The sequence below is a fragment of the Acanthochromis polyacanthus genome, chromosome 17 (genome assembly GCF_021347895.1).
Source record: "Acanthochromis polyacanthus isolate Apoly-LR-REF ecotype Palm Island chromosome 17, KAUST_Apoly_ChrSc, whole genome shotgun sequence".
NCBI classification, from domain to species: domain Eukaryota; kingdom Metazoa; phylum Chordata; class Actinopteri; family Pomacentridae; genus Acanthochromis; species Acanthochromis polyacanthus.
In genome coordinates this window covers 13,392,148-13,407,234 of record NC_067129.1, presented here as the reverse complement: position 1 = coordinate 13,407,234, position 15,087 = coordinate 13,392,148, and the positions used below count along the sequence as shown (strand labels likewise).

Below are 15,087 nucleotides of genomic sequence, written 5' to 3'. Positions count from 1 at the left end.
ACAACTCTGCAAAGGACTGACTGTAGAGCCAGATGTTTATCATAACCAGCTAACTTGATTTAACCAGTTGGTCTGTTGATCTTGTCATATCTTTGACAGTCTGGAATCATTTGTTGGGATCAGTAATGTGACTTTACACTGGCTTGTTTCTTATTTGTCAAATGAATCCTTCTCAGCAGAAACTGGTGAATGGAATGTTATTCAAGTGCCCTGGTTGCTCGTAGAGTTCCACAGGGCTCTGTTCTAGGTCCTTTATTATTTTTCATATCTTTTTTTCCCTTAGGGACAAATTCTAATTGAATATAACATCGATTACAAACTCTATGCTCTTGACACAACTGTGTCCCACATCAGTCCAGTAGTAATGACAGTTCCTTGTTACTGTCCTCCCTGTCTAACATTAAAAACTGGATGTCCGGAAATTTCTGCAATCTCAATGACTTTAAGTCAGAAATACCTCAAGAAAGAGTAATTGTCATTTTATGTGTGGTTTGGGCCCATTAGCCATCTAAGTTGAACAAGGGGCCTGAAATCTTTGAAGGGTTTTTGCTTCATGTATTCTTTCTTTGCTGGTGATGAAGACTGAGCAGCCTTGTTTCATTCTGCTTCTGTTAATGTAAAATGCTGCTGTTTGGCTGTTAACTTGATGTAATACAAGTAACCACATTCTTCAAGGACTTCACTGGATACCAGTTAGTTTTTCAATTGTTTTTAAGAATTCGTTCCTCGTTTAAAAAGTTTTACACAACCAAGCAGTAACTTGCATTTGAGACCTCTTAACTCTTTATGAGCCTGATTTCCAGATGAGATCGTCTTACAGAAACCTTCTGACTGAAAGGTTACTAACAATAGTTTCTCCTTAGTATGTTTAAATCACTCAGTTTGCTTTTTTGTTTTTTTATGACTGTCTTTTGCATTGCGTTTTTTCCCCCTTCATAAATGTCTGCTTTGTGTAATACATTGTAACTTAAATGTCTCTATTGGATGAATAAGGTGCACACCAACTTCTTGACCAGGTAAATTTTTATTGTCCTTCAGCATCATCATATCATCTGTTGAGCTTGGCACTAATTATCAAATGTTTAGTATTCTTACACGCTCAAATGCTGTAACATTACGCCCACAGCCTAACTACAGGCCCATAGAGCCACAAAGATGGCAATAGGCTCTTGTTAAATCTAAATTGTTCATCACTGGAGTTGTGTGCGCACCAAGGAAAGTATGTCACATCATGTGCCCATTTGATTTGAAAATCCATCTTCAGTTAATTGTAGAAAAAACTGTATGAGCAACAATAATCTCTCGGTTCATAGTAATATTAAAATGATGCCCAGCCTCCATGAAAATAAACCTTTCAAGCAAAATATACATATCTAGTTCATAGCTCTTTAGCATTTAAGAGTCAGCAGAGGAATTTGAAGGTTATAAGAAAAGGTTCAAGTACAGCATAAGTGCTGCTAAGTCATACACAGAGATAATGATAGCTCAAGACTGTTCTCTTCCCTTTTTCTAGACACTTGACTTAAGCTGACTTTTTCCCTGATGAAGGAATAAGGAAGAGCTGGGAACTAGACTGGATGATTATTAGCCAGGGAGAGTTGAACGACCTCGGTGCCGTTCAACTCTCCATAACACTGCGTCAGATAAAGCTGTGGGAGCCTCAGTTCTCAGCTTTACTGTGAACCTTTCGACTTCTAGATTCTTTATGAAGAACTATTCTTGATTTTTTCATCAACAATCCCACACAGAATTTATTCTTTTTTTCCACCTACCATATGATTCTGACTGTCTTGAGGGATTTCTTTGATTACTACTATTATTGGACTGTGTAAAATGTTTAAAACATTCATTTTTCTTTGAGTGTGTCGTGGGGGGTTGGAAATTTAAAAGCTTTTGCTTCATCCATCCCCTTTTCAAACCGAGATATATTTTTATGTCTGTTGTTAAAAGAGCTGTGTGCAGGTTTGAAATAAATTTTCTGAACTGAACTGAACTGAAGGACAGTTACATGTCTTACTTTGAGTTAAACCTGACTAAAATGTTTTTGTATCCAACCACAAGTTTCTGGACCACACATCTGACTTCAGCTGAAACTGATGCTGACAACAAACTAATATTATCAACAAATCTACACAATTCATGAGCCAACTTCTGAACAGCAAACTGGGACACACTCTCAGTTCTGGGCTTTCTTGCAAGTCACTTTGGACAAAATTGCAATTTAATGGAGCCGAATTACAAGACGTCTCTCACAGTTCAAGCATGAAGGAATCCTCTTTATCTTTAGCTTTTTATATTTACTAGGAAGGAAACATCACACCCTGTCAAAGTTCATATCTGTCGGTGTGTGCAGTATGTCTCACCCCTTCATTTTAAACTCTGACCTTGGTGTTTGTTTTTTTAATTACTTTTTCTTAGGTCTGTGAATGAATGAGTGACAGCCTCAGCCCATAAACTTACGAGCAGTGTCATTACACTGTTACTCTGTCAGTCACTTAAGGTGTACAGCTCGCTCGCTCGCTCGCTGCCAGATCAACGGCCAGACACGGCAATGTAAAGACTGTTTTAGTAGACTTTTACAATTACAACGTGTTACTGGCTCTTGCTTTATAAACTTCAATCTTTTTGGGAATTTTTTAAGAGGAATATCTGCTTGCCATGGAGGAATCCCTGAATGTCACCATCGATCCGGCTTGTTTACAAGAGCCTCCACTGGCAGGAGACATGCTGAAGCGTAAGTGGCCCTCATTACTACTATCTACAAGCTGATAGTGTTTCCTTATCAACCAGTTACAGCAAATGTTACAGTTACAGTTACACTTAGCAATGTCCTGAGTGAGTCTGAAAGTCTTGGTTTCTTCTTCAATTCTTTGAACAATGTCCCACAAAGTGAGAATGAATCATTCATTTGTACTGAACGAGGTTGTATCTACTGGTGGAGAGGTCAGCGTGACAAAAAAGCTTTGCCACCATGTTCATGCTGTTGTCTGATGAGAGGTGTTTTTTTTTTTTAAAAAAAAGCTGCATTCCTATTTCATTTGATTTCTGTTTTCCAATAAAAATCACCTCATTTGTGTTGCTTCTGTCTGTAATATGCTGTTACATAATCTAATCTCCTCTCTCTGTCTCATCTCTTATTGCTTTAAATCAGACCTAGATACGTTTGGATTGTGCCTGTATGCCATGCTTACCTTCATGTCCAGCGTCTCCCTGCTGCTGTACCTCGAACAGTGTGTCTATATTTATAAAAAAGTGTCGTACCCCAAGAAGACGACCATCATCTGGGTCAGCGGTGCAGCACCAGTAAGCATTCAGGCCTGATCACACTTTATAATATGCTGCTGATTCTGAAACTAAACAGAAATATAATTATCAATTCTCAAGTGCTTTGACACAAGGTTCTTTGAAATACAACCAGAAATCTGACTGCAACACAGAAAGGGAAACATATTATAGCTAAACAGCTATATTAATATTATTTTTAAAGCACTGCTGATGTTGTAATTGTGTGTTTTGTATTCTGTTTCAGGTCATCGCCACCATGGCCTGCTTTGGGATGTGGATCCCCAGAGCAGTCATGATCACAGACATGGCATCGAATTGGTGCGTTTTCTCTCAACTACACTTAAATCAGTGCACAAGAAAATTATTTTCTCATACAGTCCATGGTTTATTTCACTGACATCTCCGAAAAGGTTTTTGTCCATATTCTAGAGTAAATGATGACGAGATAGGCTGTCATTTTAAAGATTTTGAATTCCGAGAAAATATTTTGTATTTCCAGATGTTATCGCTTATCTGCATTTGCTTTCCTTTTCTTCTTTTGCCCAACAACGACTTCAAGTATGTTATCTTAAAGCTACTGTGTGATCGGCTTTGCAGTGAACTCCCCCCCACACTGTTATCTAAATTATTTATCTTTTTATCAATGGCCTCTGACACAGCCGGATGGTCACTGTATATAGGCATGGAGGCTGTCAGACTGTTTGCAGATAGATTAAAAGAAAAAAAGCCACATAAACTTTAGAACACTTGTTTTTAAAATATATATACTCTACCATTCAAAAGTTTGGTGTCTCTTAGAAATGTCCTTATTTTTGAAGGAAAACCATTTATTTTCAATGAAGATAACATTAAATTAATCAGAAATTCAGTCTAGGCATTATTACTGTGGTAAATGACTATTGTAGCTGGAAACGGATGATTTTTAATGGAATATCTACATCGAAGTACAGCAACCGTCACTCCTGTGTTCTAATGCTACATTGTGTTAGCTAAACATGTTGAAAGGCTAATTGATGATTAGAAAACCCTTGTACAATTATGCTAGCACATGAGTTTGATGAGTTTTCATGGAAAACATGAAATTGTCTGAGTGACCCCAAACCTTTGTGTGGTAGTGTATTTGAAAAAGAACACATCTCTTGGGAGCAGTACTTATTCATAAAGATCATTCAAACCCTACTATGTGGTAAATAGGCTTTTTAATCATTTATTTACTAGCTACAGACAATGTCCTACACTGTGTTATATTTTGACACTTGGGGGTGAATGTAGAAAGAATAACTTCTTGCTGTCATTTTCAATATTTGTCCATTAGTCTCTGACATTGGTATGTTGAAATTTTTAACCAAAAGCAGTTAATTCAGCCGCAAACTGTTTAAGGATTTTCTCGCATGCTCTGCCCATTTTCATGCCCTGACAACATTTCACTGGGATTCAGATCCAAGCTTTATCTTGGCCCTTCCATAACTCCACTTTTAAATCATTTCTTAGTGGCTCCGCTGTGTGTTTAAGATTGTTATCCTGCTGGCAGTTCCACTTCCAGTTAAATTTTATCTCCTGAACAAATGGTCTCACATTACCTTCAAGGACACTTTGAAATGAAGCAGAATTCAACTTAATCAGTAACTAGAATGCTGTCCTATGTGAAAAAGTAATTGCCCCCAGCAGTTTGGTTCAATTTTCCCAGCCACACTCACATATGATATATGCTGCCAGGCTTGTTGAACCAAAACATCACTAAATAGAACCTGTCTGGCTTTCTGATGTAGCTAAAGGGTCTCAAAAAGCAGAACATGATACCACATTCTGAAGAAATTAAAGAACAGAAGACAAAGTCATCGACATTTATCAGTCTGGAAATGCTTACAAAGCCACATTCCACTGGACCTGGATGACGTCTCATAATTGATGGAGCCATGAATTCTTTTCTCCATCAGAAAAATCCTCCTGGAGAATTTCCACCCATCAGTTCATGACCTAAAGCTCAAGCACAAATGGATCCTGCAGCATGATGAAGACCCAAAGCACACAAGCAGGTCCACCTCTGAGTGGCTCAGAAAGAACAAAGTTAAGGTTTTGGAGTGGCCCAGTCAAAGTCTGGAATTGAATTCAATTGATATGCTGTGCCAAGACCTCAGAAGTTCAGTTCAGACTGTTGCTGCTGAAGACCTCATAAAGCTCTTCAGAACCTGGCATGATAAACTTTAATTGCAAACACCAAGCACTAAAGATCAAAGATTTGAAAAAGATTCACTGAAAGTGGGATAAATCTATTTACTAAGACTGACAGCAAAATGTTAATTTTATGTGACAGATGTTTGACTGTATCACCTTTTTAAAATGTTCAGAGGAAAAAAAAATCTGCAGTGTACTCACTTTTTAAATTTGATTTTAAATAAAATGCAGGGATTTTTTAAATGGAATTTTTCACCTACAGCAGTAAATTCCATGCAGGGAGGTTGTGTGTATTTGTAATAAATACATGTGACAACAGGTTGTTGTCACATGTATGCCACAAACAAATTTAACTAAAGTATCACACACTGAAAATTAAGTTCAGCACTCAGTTGAACAGGATTTCTTGTGTATTTTCTTTCTATCTGTAGTTATTTTGCAGTCGTGGTGTACAAGGTGTTGATTCTGCTGCTCCAGGAGTTGGGGGGCAGTAGCGCTTTTCTGGAGCGGTTTTCTGGTACACCCTTTAAAATCAGCACGGGACCCTGCTGCTGCTGCTGCGTCTGTTTACCCCAAGTGCCCATGTCACGGTATGTATACTTTTTATTACAATCTGGGGGTTACTCTTCTGGCACTTATATCTCAATTCTGTGTTCTTTGCTGCTATTTTTTTCTAAACTGAGAATTGTTTTTATTAATGTAATCCCAGTGATATAAATGATATAATCTTTCTATGTCTCTCTGTATTGACTGCACATTGTATTTTGGCAGTACATATTTATAATACTGATCTGTCTGTGGTTTGGCATTATTCAGGGGAATGCTCTTCCTGTTGAAGATAGGTGCTCTGCAGTATGCAATCCTAAAAACTGTGCTTTCTGTCCTCTCTGTAATACTGTGGACGAATGGATACTTTGATCTTTCTGATGTAAGTACTTCTCTTCATATTTTATCATGATAATTGTAAATAGACATAGCATTAAATTTAAGTATTTCTTTGTCTTTTGCAGCTAGAGATCACTGGAACAGCCATTTGGATTAACCCGTTCGTTGGCGTCCTCACCATCACCTCTCTCTGGCCCGTTGCCATCGTCTTCATGAACACCAACAGCTTTCTACGCAGCCTTAACATTATAGCCAAATATGCCATGTACCAAGTGAGTCAACACCTCCGACACCATATATGACAGGGCTTCATAATACTATGGATCAAAAAAACAAATAAAAACATCAGCTGCTTTATGTAGAATTTTAAGTTAAGTTGCCTAAACTTTAATAATGAATTGCAAGTTTCTTTTACTCATCCATATCAAAATGTTGGTTTTACCGTACAATTAAGTTTATATTCCTATTCAGTGAAGCCAAAGATAAAATGTCACACAGAAATAATAGGATTTATGTTAAATATGGTCCCAAACCCTAAATCCTTCTGAACATTAGAATCAATCTGTAACTGAATTTACAAGGGTACTCGCTCAGGAGACATAGGGCGTAACTCTTATTTAGGGACATAACTGTGTACTGTAAATCCTTGTATCACTATAGAGTATATACAGTAAGTAACTGATCAATGACTGATTTTTCTCCTCAGCTTATACTAGTATTGAGTCAGCTGCAGACGTCAATCATTAACATCCTGGCCTTGGATGGAACCATTGCCTGTGCCCCTCCTTTGTCGTCTCAGGCTCGTGGATCCAGTAAGAAACATTCTGAATGTCTTTCTTCATCTGCTGCTGGTGTGTCAAATATAACATAATCTTTTATTTTTTCTCTCTCTGTCTGTCCTGCAGTGCTCAGTCAGCAGATGATGATCATGGAGATGTTCATCATCTCTCTGGTCAATCGGTTTTTGTACCATCGTGCATATGACGCACTTCCTTCTGAGACACATGACAACAACCTGAATGGCAAAATGGCAGACTGGCAGACTGCTCTTGTGGAGCACGATGTCTAAAAAGGAGATGGCACAACGATAAAAATAAACACTGATGTGTAGGATTATCTAAGTTAGGAAGTCAGCAAAAAGTCAAACTTCAGTTTGATATAATGCTTTACCTCATTGTGTCATTTAAGCGTAAGGATCCAATGACTATGTGACTTATTTCTTTGTACTTTTCATACAAAAGATACTGATATTTGTTCATAACTATATCCCCTAGATGGCAAAACTTGGTTCACCAAAATTACTACTTTCAGCCCAAGTAATAGTCTACAGGGACATTATTTCTGGAATTATTTACCTGTTTTTGTATTCCACTTAAAACCTTATTTTCTAGTGGAGGCAAAAATGTCATCATATCTCAACATTTGTGCAAATGAGCAAACTCTATTTGATAGACAGTTGATGTAGGAAAGATCAGATTTAGTTTTTTTTTTTGGTTCTTTTTTGATTTTGTTCTTTTTCTTGTTAGATGTGCAGTAAATATAGAGCCACTACCAGATTGCTTAACACTGAACACACTGAGTCTCAGCCAACCTGCCCCTCTAAAGCTCACTGATTAACATTGTTTAATTTGTTTCTCATTTAAGTGTCTACAAGACAGCAGCTTTGTGTATTTGTTTTATTTTTTCAGGCTGAAATCTACAAAATACACAATATACAGAGAAGTATATCATCATACTGTATATATACTTTGTCATACTAGGACAAAGTCATACAGAGGGTAACAGGGTGGCAGGATTACATTTCCCTAGAGGGGGGTAATTAAAAACACCTATTTATTTTTGTTAATGTGTCTGTGTATGTGCTTGAGATACGTCAATGTTGAAATGATCTGCAATGACATCTGATGTATTTTTTTTGTAGTAAAGGGGGAACTAAATACTAACACAGTATTTTGTTTGTTATTATTGCATGTTTTCATCACAGTACCCATGCTGCATGTATTTGTTTGTACTGGAGATAAAATTCTAAACACATAAAACTGCAAATCTTATGTTTGTCCATTCCGGCTACATTCCCCTCTTTAAAAACACTTTGAGAAACATTTTCTTCAGACACTTTTAGAAGTCTCTGTCTTCAAACCCTCTTCTGTGTCTGAACACAGCCTAGAAAAATAGCCAGATTTATTCAAAGATGGCTGACCTACTTGCACACAGACTTATTTGGGCCAGGGAATGCATGTGGATGAGACAGCAGCTTTATTTTCAGACTTCTCAGTGCGGATTTTGAAAGAGCAGAGCCACATGCGGTTTCTGACGCAACCACAAGAGGCCACACATGTACCACCACAAAGCATAAATCACTATCCTGGTCAAAGCAACAATCGTTTTATCTCTTTATTTTACATTATTTATACATTATAAGAAATGCGCATTCACTTTTTATTCAGGGGGACCAAACACATATTACATAAAGAAAACAAGTGCTATTTTAGCAGTTGCTCCAAAAAGTTCACTGATTTTTCCCCCTCTTGGTTCCACCACTTAAATGAAATCCATTCATTCATTGACCATTATGTAACAATTCTCAAAAAAAAAGTTCTTATCACGTCTGTTGTTGACTCTGTTGAGACGCTCAAAAGGTCACAGGGTCACTTTGAACTTGACCTTAGACTAGATACACCAACATTTAGACTTCATATTAAGTTTTTGTATTAGTTTTTTTCATGTTTTGTAATTTTACTTTTTGAAATTAGCAGGACATTAAACAGGTGGAGAAAGAAAGAGGAACATACACGTATATAGGTCGGAATTCTAATTATCTCCTAAACTTAAACATTAAAAAAAATGTTGCACTTTATCATAATAACTACTGATAAATTGGAATTTAATACAACTATTTACAGAGTGAAATGAGTTACTGTATGATGCTTGAATACAACAGATGCGACAAAGACTAGTTCACTTAGAACGATAGCAAATCCGTTCCATTAACATCAGGCTGCATATAGAGGCAAACTGCATTAATCTGGGTGAGATGTTTATGTAAAGCCAGATCATTCAGAATTCAATATTTGGCCCTATTAATGGGGCATTTGTTTTTGCTGTTTATGTAAACAGAGTCATCAGACAGGGAGGAAGAGAAAGCTGCGTTCAGGGTGGGTTGATGACAGCCCCTGGCTCTGCATTGCTGACGAAAGCTGCTTAGCTCCTCTGTTGCTACAGCAACCGGGGAGAGCAGCCAGACAAAAAAACGAGGCAAAGGGGAGGGGCTTTCAAGGGAGAAATAGAGGAGAAAGGGCTGGATGGGAAAGATAGACGGAGGGAGGGATACAGACGAGTGATAAAGAAACACGCTGAGAGCAGCAGAGGTAGACTGAGGCTGCAAACGGAGATAAAAGTCTGGATATAAATGCGCCATACACTGGCTGAGGAATAACAACTGCAGCAGGGTTAAGGATACAAAGAAAAGGGGGGAAACAGAGAGAAGATGGATGTACAAACGGAGAACACGGACCCCCCGCCTTGTGAATCTCAGCCAAGTGGAAAAATCAGAAAAGGATTCAAGCTGTTTGGCAAACGCAAGCCAGGTAACATCTTTTCTATTCGAAGCAAAGGGGATGGAAACAACAAGTCACCTGTTATCAGGAGCAATACACTTGATGGATTATCAGAGACTCCTGCACCAGATTCAGAGCAGGAGTCAGACAAGGAAAAGGGACAGGAGCTGAGTGAAGGAGAGAGGGAGCAGGCGGACGAGGAACCACTTGGCGAAGATGGCGTTCTGGCTGCTGCTCATGCTCGCACCTCCATTTCTTCAGCCAGCTCGGCCAAATCCCTCAGCTTCTTGTCACTACTGAGGGGTGGCCGAAGAGGAGTGGGGGACCGCCAAGTCCAAACTGTGTCCCAGCCGACGGGGAGACAGCGTCGTGGGCTGAAGGGTCTCTTCAGCAATGTTAAGTTCAGATCAAAGGATAAGGAGGACAAGGAGGAAGTCCCTCCGAGCCCACTGCTCATGTCATCCCGAGCCAATAGTGTGGAGATCATCAAAGAGGACCTCACCCTCACACCCAAATCCCAGCCTCGCTCTCTGGACAGCGATGAGACTGAGAGCTATGAGCCCACCAAGAGTTTAGCAACTCCAGACAGTGCAGCAACGTCCCCGTCAAAGACTCCCCAAGTGACAACAGTGAGTAAAACCAATGAGCATGTGCCACCTTCACCCACCTCTGAACCACCCATGGTCCCTGGTGATACGAGTCTGAGCTGCCTGCTGGCAGACATCTCCTCTCTCCTGACCTTTGACTCAATCACAGGGGGTGGAGACATTATGGCTGATGTGGAGGCAGAGTGGGGGAAAGCCAGCAGTGCTATCAGTCCAGTGTTAAGTGAAGTCACGTCTTCATCCACATCTCTCTTCTCCACACCCACCCTCTCCTCTCCACTGACTTCTACGTCTGTCAGCACTGCTGCCACAGCAAAGCCTTCTCCTGTAACTGTCCCCATGACAGCTTCGACCCAATCCTTCACTTCTCTGACAAAGACAACTTCAACCTTGTCTCCCATTTCCAAGCCGAGCACCATCATCACAACTTTCACCAAATCTTCCACTTTGACTACTTCCTCAGTCAAACTGAGCTCAGACTCTGCTCCAGCCACTGAGCCTTCTACCAGCATTAAAATTAAATCAACTCCTGCACCCACTGTAACAAAACCCTCAACTACTCCTGTAACATTAGCAAGCCTTTCGGCTCCAACGTCTTCCCATTTGACGACAATTAAATCAACAACAAGCTCCACCTCTGCAGCTACTACAGCTCCTCCGAACACCCCAGCCACTGTAGTAAAGGCTCCTTCAGCCAGTCCAACTCTTACCTCGACAGCTAGCAAACTGGCTTCAGAGATTGCAGAACCTCCTCAAATGATTTCTTCCGTAAGTAAACCTAGTCCTGTAGCTACTTTACCTCCTGTGTCTGCTAAACCTCCACCAGTAGCCCATACCTCTCCCATCACTGCTGCCATTACCCAACCTCCAACTGCTAAATTGGATTCAGCTAGCAGTTCAAATTTGCAAACATCAACTTCCTACAAACCCTTCTTAATGACTGCGGGAGAGTTCAAAGCCCCAGTGACAGTATCACTGCCCAGCACAGTTACAACCAAACCTTCTCCTGCACCGGTTATTCTCTCAAAGATGACAACAGCTCCCACATCAACTACATCTGCAGACTCAGTATCCCTTTCTAAGCCTGCACCCACCTCTACCCCAGTGGACCTAAATAAAACCCCTCCCCTTCCTGTACGAGCTCCAGATCTATGTTCTTCCTCTACCTTTACTTCCTCTAAAACCCAACCCTCTCCTGCATCTGTCCCAACTCCATCCTCAACTTCTTTAGATAAGATTCTTCCCGCAGCTAAACCCGCTCCTGCACCAGTCTCTTTAGATAAGATGCCCCCAACTCCCACAACAATTTCAGCCCCCACCTCTCATGCTGTTGCCTTTACAGCATCCCCAACACCTCCTATTTTGGGTCAGATCACAGTCTCTCACCCTAAGGCCCCCCCAGCTCCTGCTCAAATCCCAGTTCCTGTATCTAAAGATCTGCCTCCTCCTGCTCAAATGCATGTTTCTCAAACTAAAGCCCCTCCCGCCCCTGCTCAGATTCCAGTTTCTGTATCGAAAGCCCCTCCCGCCCCAGCTCAAGTCCCACTTTCTGTATCTAAAGATCCACTTGCTTCTGCTCAAATGCAAATTCCTCAATCTAAAGCCCCTCCTGCCCCTGCTCAGATTCCAGTTTCTGTATCGAAAGCCCCTCCCGCCCCAGCTCAAGTCCCACTTTCTGTATCTAAAGATCCACTTGCTTCTGCTCAAATGCAAATTCCTCAATCTAAAGCCCCTCCTGCCCCTGCTCAGATTCCAGTTTCTGTAGCTACAGGCCCTCCTGCCCCTATTTGTATCCCAACATCTGTATCAAAAGAACCAGTTTCTCAGCCCAAAGCTCAACCTGCACCTACAACTGCCCCTTGCCCTGTCACTTCTCCTCCTTTGACCCCTGCACCTTGTCCAAGTGAAGCTCCAGCCTCTGCTAAGCTGAGGGGAAGTGGATTGGCATCAGTGGACGGGCAGCTGGCTAGTTCAAACATCACGGGAGCTCAGAGAGTTCAGGCTGTGTCATCCAAAACAGAAGAACTGCATAATGAGCCCCCAAGAGAAAAGAAAATGCCCCAGGTAAAGCCATCGGGGCTTAGCAAAATACCTGTAGTTGGAGGAGGCAGAGCGACCAAGCTACCTGTCCGAGACAACCAACACGCTGACAATGAACTGAATAGGGACCCGCCGACTCCTGTGCTGGAAGAAGAGAGGCCCCATTTCAACTCACATGATGCAGGGAGCAAAGATAAAATTAGCGCTGTTGAGGCAAATGTGCCCACCTCAAAACACATCCAGGAGGAGAGTCAGCAGATTCAACCACCGAAAGTCCTCAGCAGTTCAGCACGTGACTCAAAGATCCCTGTGAAGCACGGCGCTCAATCTCACACTGCCTCCCAGATCCCTCAGAAAGAAGCCCCTCGCACCAAGATACCCGTGTCCAAGGTCCCTGTCCGCAGGGTTGGTAATAAACCTGCAGGTACAGGCGGCAGCACCCAGATGAGAAAATAAATCAGTGGACTGGATCAGTTAATGACACATCCTACGGCTCTGACTGTAAGTTTTTTCCCCAGCACCGCTCTTTTTAAATTCACATTTCTATACTGTAATTCTGGCTCGTGTCTCTCTGTCATCTCTTGGCTTCACTTACACCACAAGCAACAGTATCAGAGTCGAGGAGGGCGACAGCACTCAAGCACAAAACATCTCTACGGGGAGCTGAAGCAACAAGCCTGGCTCTTTCGTTCTGGGCCAACTGGACATGCACTCAGGAAAGGTTCGGGGTCACACCTGGACACACAGCAGCATCAGTGACTAAGGAAAAGCAAGATAAAAGGTCGCCTGGGAACACGGTCACATTCACACAACATGGGCGAGTGCCTTTTTAAGGGTGCTTTTCCTACAGACTCTCAGAATTTATTCAGTCTTTTCTACAGTACTTTTAACTTTTGTTACTCCCACTTTTTGTAGGAACTGTCAAGTCTTTTTTGTCTTTCTTTCCAGCAAGTCTCTTTGATAATAACCAGTCCCTTTACCTTTTATTTATGTCAGGAGATGAACCGCAGGAGCTCTATAAATTAATGCAACAACCAAATTTACATTCCACACCTATCTATGGATGTATGTAGCAGAAATCGTGCCATTAATTTTTGCACATGATGTTGAACTGTACAGCGCCTGTGTGTCCATCTACTTATATGTAACATTGTCAGATCTCACTGTGAACTAATGGAGGGACTGTGGTTTTGTGGACAGCAGCCATTATGAATGGCACCGTGGACATTTGAGCGAGACAGAGAGGATGGTGAGATGAGATCTCCAGCTCGTACAGTGGCACATCTTTATCCTTACCCCAGCTATACTCAGATGAGAGCAGTATCTCTGTGTAGAGACTCATCTATGTTGTTCTGTTTCCTATTTAATCAATAAAACAATATGAGTACCGAGCAAGATGAGATCGGTTTAAGTTGTGAATTATATCCTGTTCTAACTACTGCTTCAGTTTGCAAACGGATCAGGAAATATCAGCATGTATGAATAATTTACTGCTTCTTGAAAGGAAATTGCATAACTCTGTCATTTCGGGAACAGTTAAATAGGAGAGTGAACAGAATGACAAAACATTTTTATATTTTCACTGACTAATCCCCACATGGGCTCACCATCTTACAACAGCCGAGGCTCAGATTGTCCTTTTAGAAGCATCATTCCAACATCACTCCAAGCTCACTGACCTGAATAGTAAGCACATGAATGTCAGTAGAGCCGGACCAATCAGCCGCAAGGGGAAACGCTTAACATGCATACCTTATTATCAGGAAAAGGGTTCGGGAATGTGTGTCACTGCTATTCTTAGTGTAAAACGCATCTAATGGATCTGCTGTATAATTTCCCCTGCAACTGAGTGGATCATGAGTTTGAAATCACTGCAGAGGAGATCAGGCGGGTAATTATTTTAATAGCAAAGGCTTGAGTGAACTATAAAGACCATCCACAATAAAAAGGTACTAGTGATGAGAGCAAAACCTGAGGTTAAAGATGGGAGGCTGATCCAAGTCATGGGGTGAAGTTAAGAGCAGTCTGGTGTCAGGAATAAGGAGTAAAGAACAAAGGGTGAATGCTTCTTTCTTGTCTCACTAAAATGGGCTGCAGAGGTGACACAAAAAGACCTCTGTTTGCTTTATGAGGCCAGAGGCTGCAAGCTGAGAGGAGAGGACCACCAATTGCACTGAGAGAAACACGAGGATTTCACCACATCAGGTGCTGATACAGGCTAAAGACAGCAACACCATCTCCCTGAGAAAAGAGCAGTGTCTCCCTCAGGCTCTGACACAACACATGGCTGCTCCTCGGTAACACCTGTCATCTGGGATTAAGGCATTTAAAAATTGGCTTATAGATTTATAATCACGCCTGTAAGAGCAGGAATCAGGCTGGTTAAGAGGACACATCATGAAGCAGAGGGATAAATTACAGAATGCCCTTCATTACTGGAAAGTATTGGTGTGAATATGACTCCTGTGGTTTTAAAGACGGGCATATTCAGTGAATGCTTCCTTTTGTCTGCATCCATTCACATGATTTCCTCCAGTGTG

General features: G+C 41.2%; 2 protein-coding genes across 2 annotated transcripts; both read left to right on the top strand.

Moving 5' to 3' along the window:
- Positions 1 to 43: 43 nt before the first annotated feature.
- Positions 44 to 8,316, top strand: LOC110948817 (organic solute transporter subunit alpha-like). The gene is made up of 8 exons (XM_022190534.2): positions 44 to 2,734; positions 3,152 to 3,303; positions 3,530 to 3,603; positions 5,892 to 6,050; positions 6,277 to 6,388; positions 6,471 to 6,617; positions 7,052 to 7,157; positions 7,251 to 8,316. The coding sequence occupies exons 1-8, from the start codon at positions 2,659 to 2,661 to the stop codon at positions 7,412 to 7,414; spliced, it is 990 nt and encodes a 329-aa protein (XP_022046226.1). The 5' UTR covers positions 44 to 2,658; the 3' UTR covers positions 7,415 to 8,316.
- Positions 8,317 to 9,598: 1,282 nt separating this feature from the next.
- On the top strand, positions 9,599 to 13,947 carry si:ch211-244c8.4 (APC membrane recruitment protein 2). Its single transcript, XM_022190532.2, has 2 exons — positions 9,599 to 13,048; positions 13,151 to 13,947. Exon 1 carries the CDS (start codon positions 9,833 to 9,835, stop codon positions 13,001 to 13,003), a length of 3,171 nt encoding a protein of 1,056 aa, XP_022046224.2. The 5' UTR covers positions 9,599 to 9,832; the 3' UTR covers positions 13,004 to 13,048; positions 13,151 to 13,947.
- The last annotated feature ends 1,140 nt before the right edge of the window (positions 13,948 to 15,087 follow it).

Coding starts and splice junctions, on each gene's coding strand:
- LOC110948817 (XM_022190534.2), top strand. CDS start 2,659: ATGGAGGAATCCCTGAATGTCACCATCGATCCGGCTTGTTTACAAGAG. Junction 6,051..6,276: donor CCCCAAGTGCCCATGTCACG/GTATGTATACTT, acceptor GGCATTATTCAG/GGGAATGCTCTTCCTGTTGA. Junction 7,158..7,250: donor GTCTCAGGCTCGTGGATCCA/GTAAGAAACATT, acceptor TCTGTCCTGCAG/TGCTCAGTCAGCAGATGATG.
- si:ch211-244c8.4 (XM_022190532.2), top strand. CDS start 9,833: ATGGATGTACAAACGGAGAACACGGACCCCCCGCCTTGTGAATCTCAG.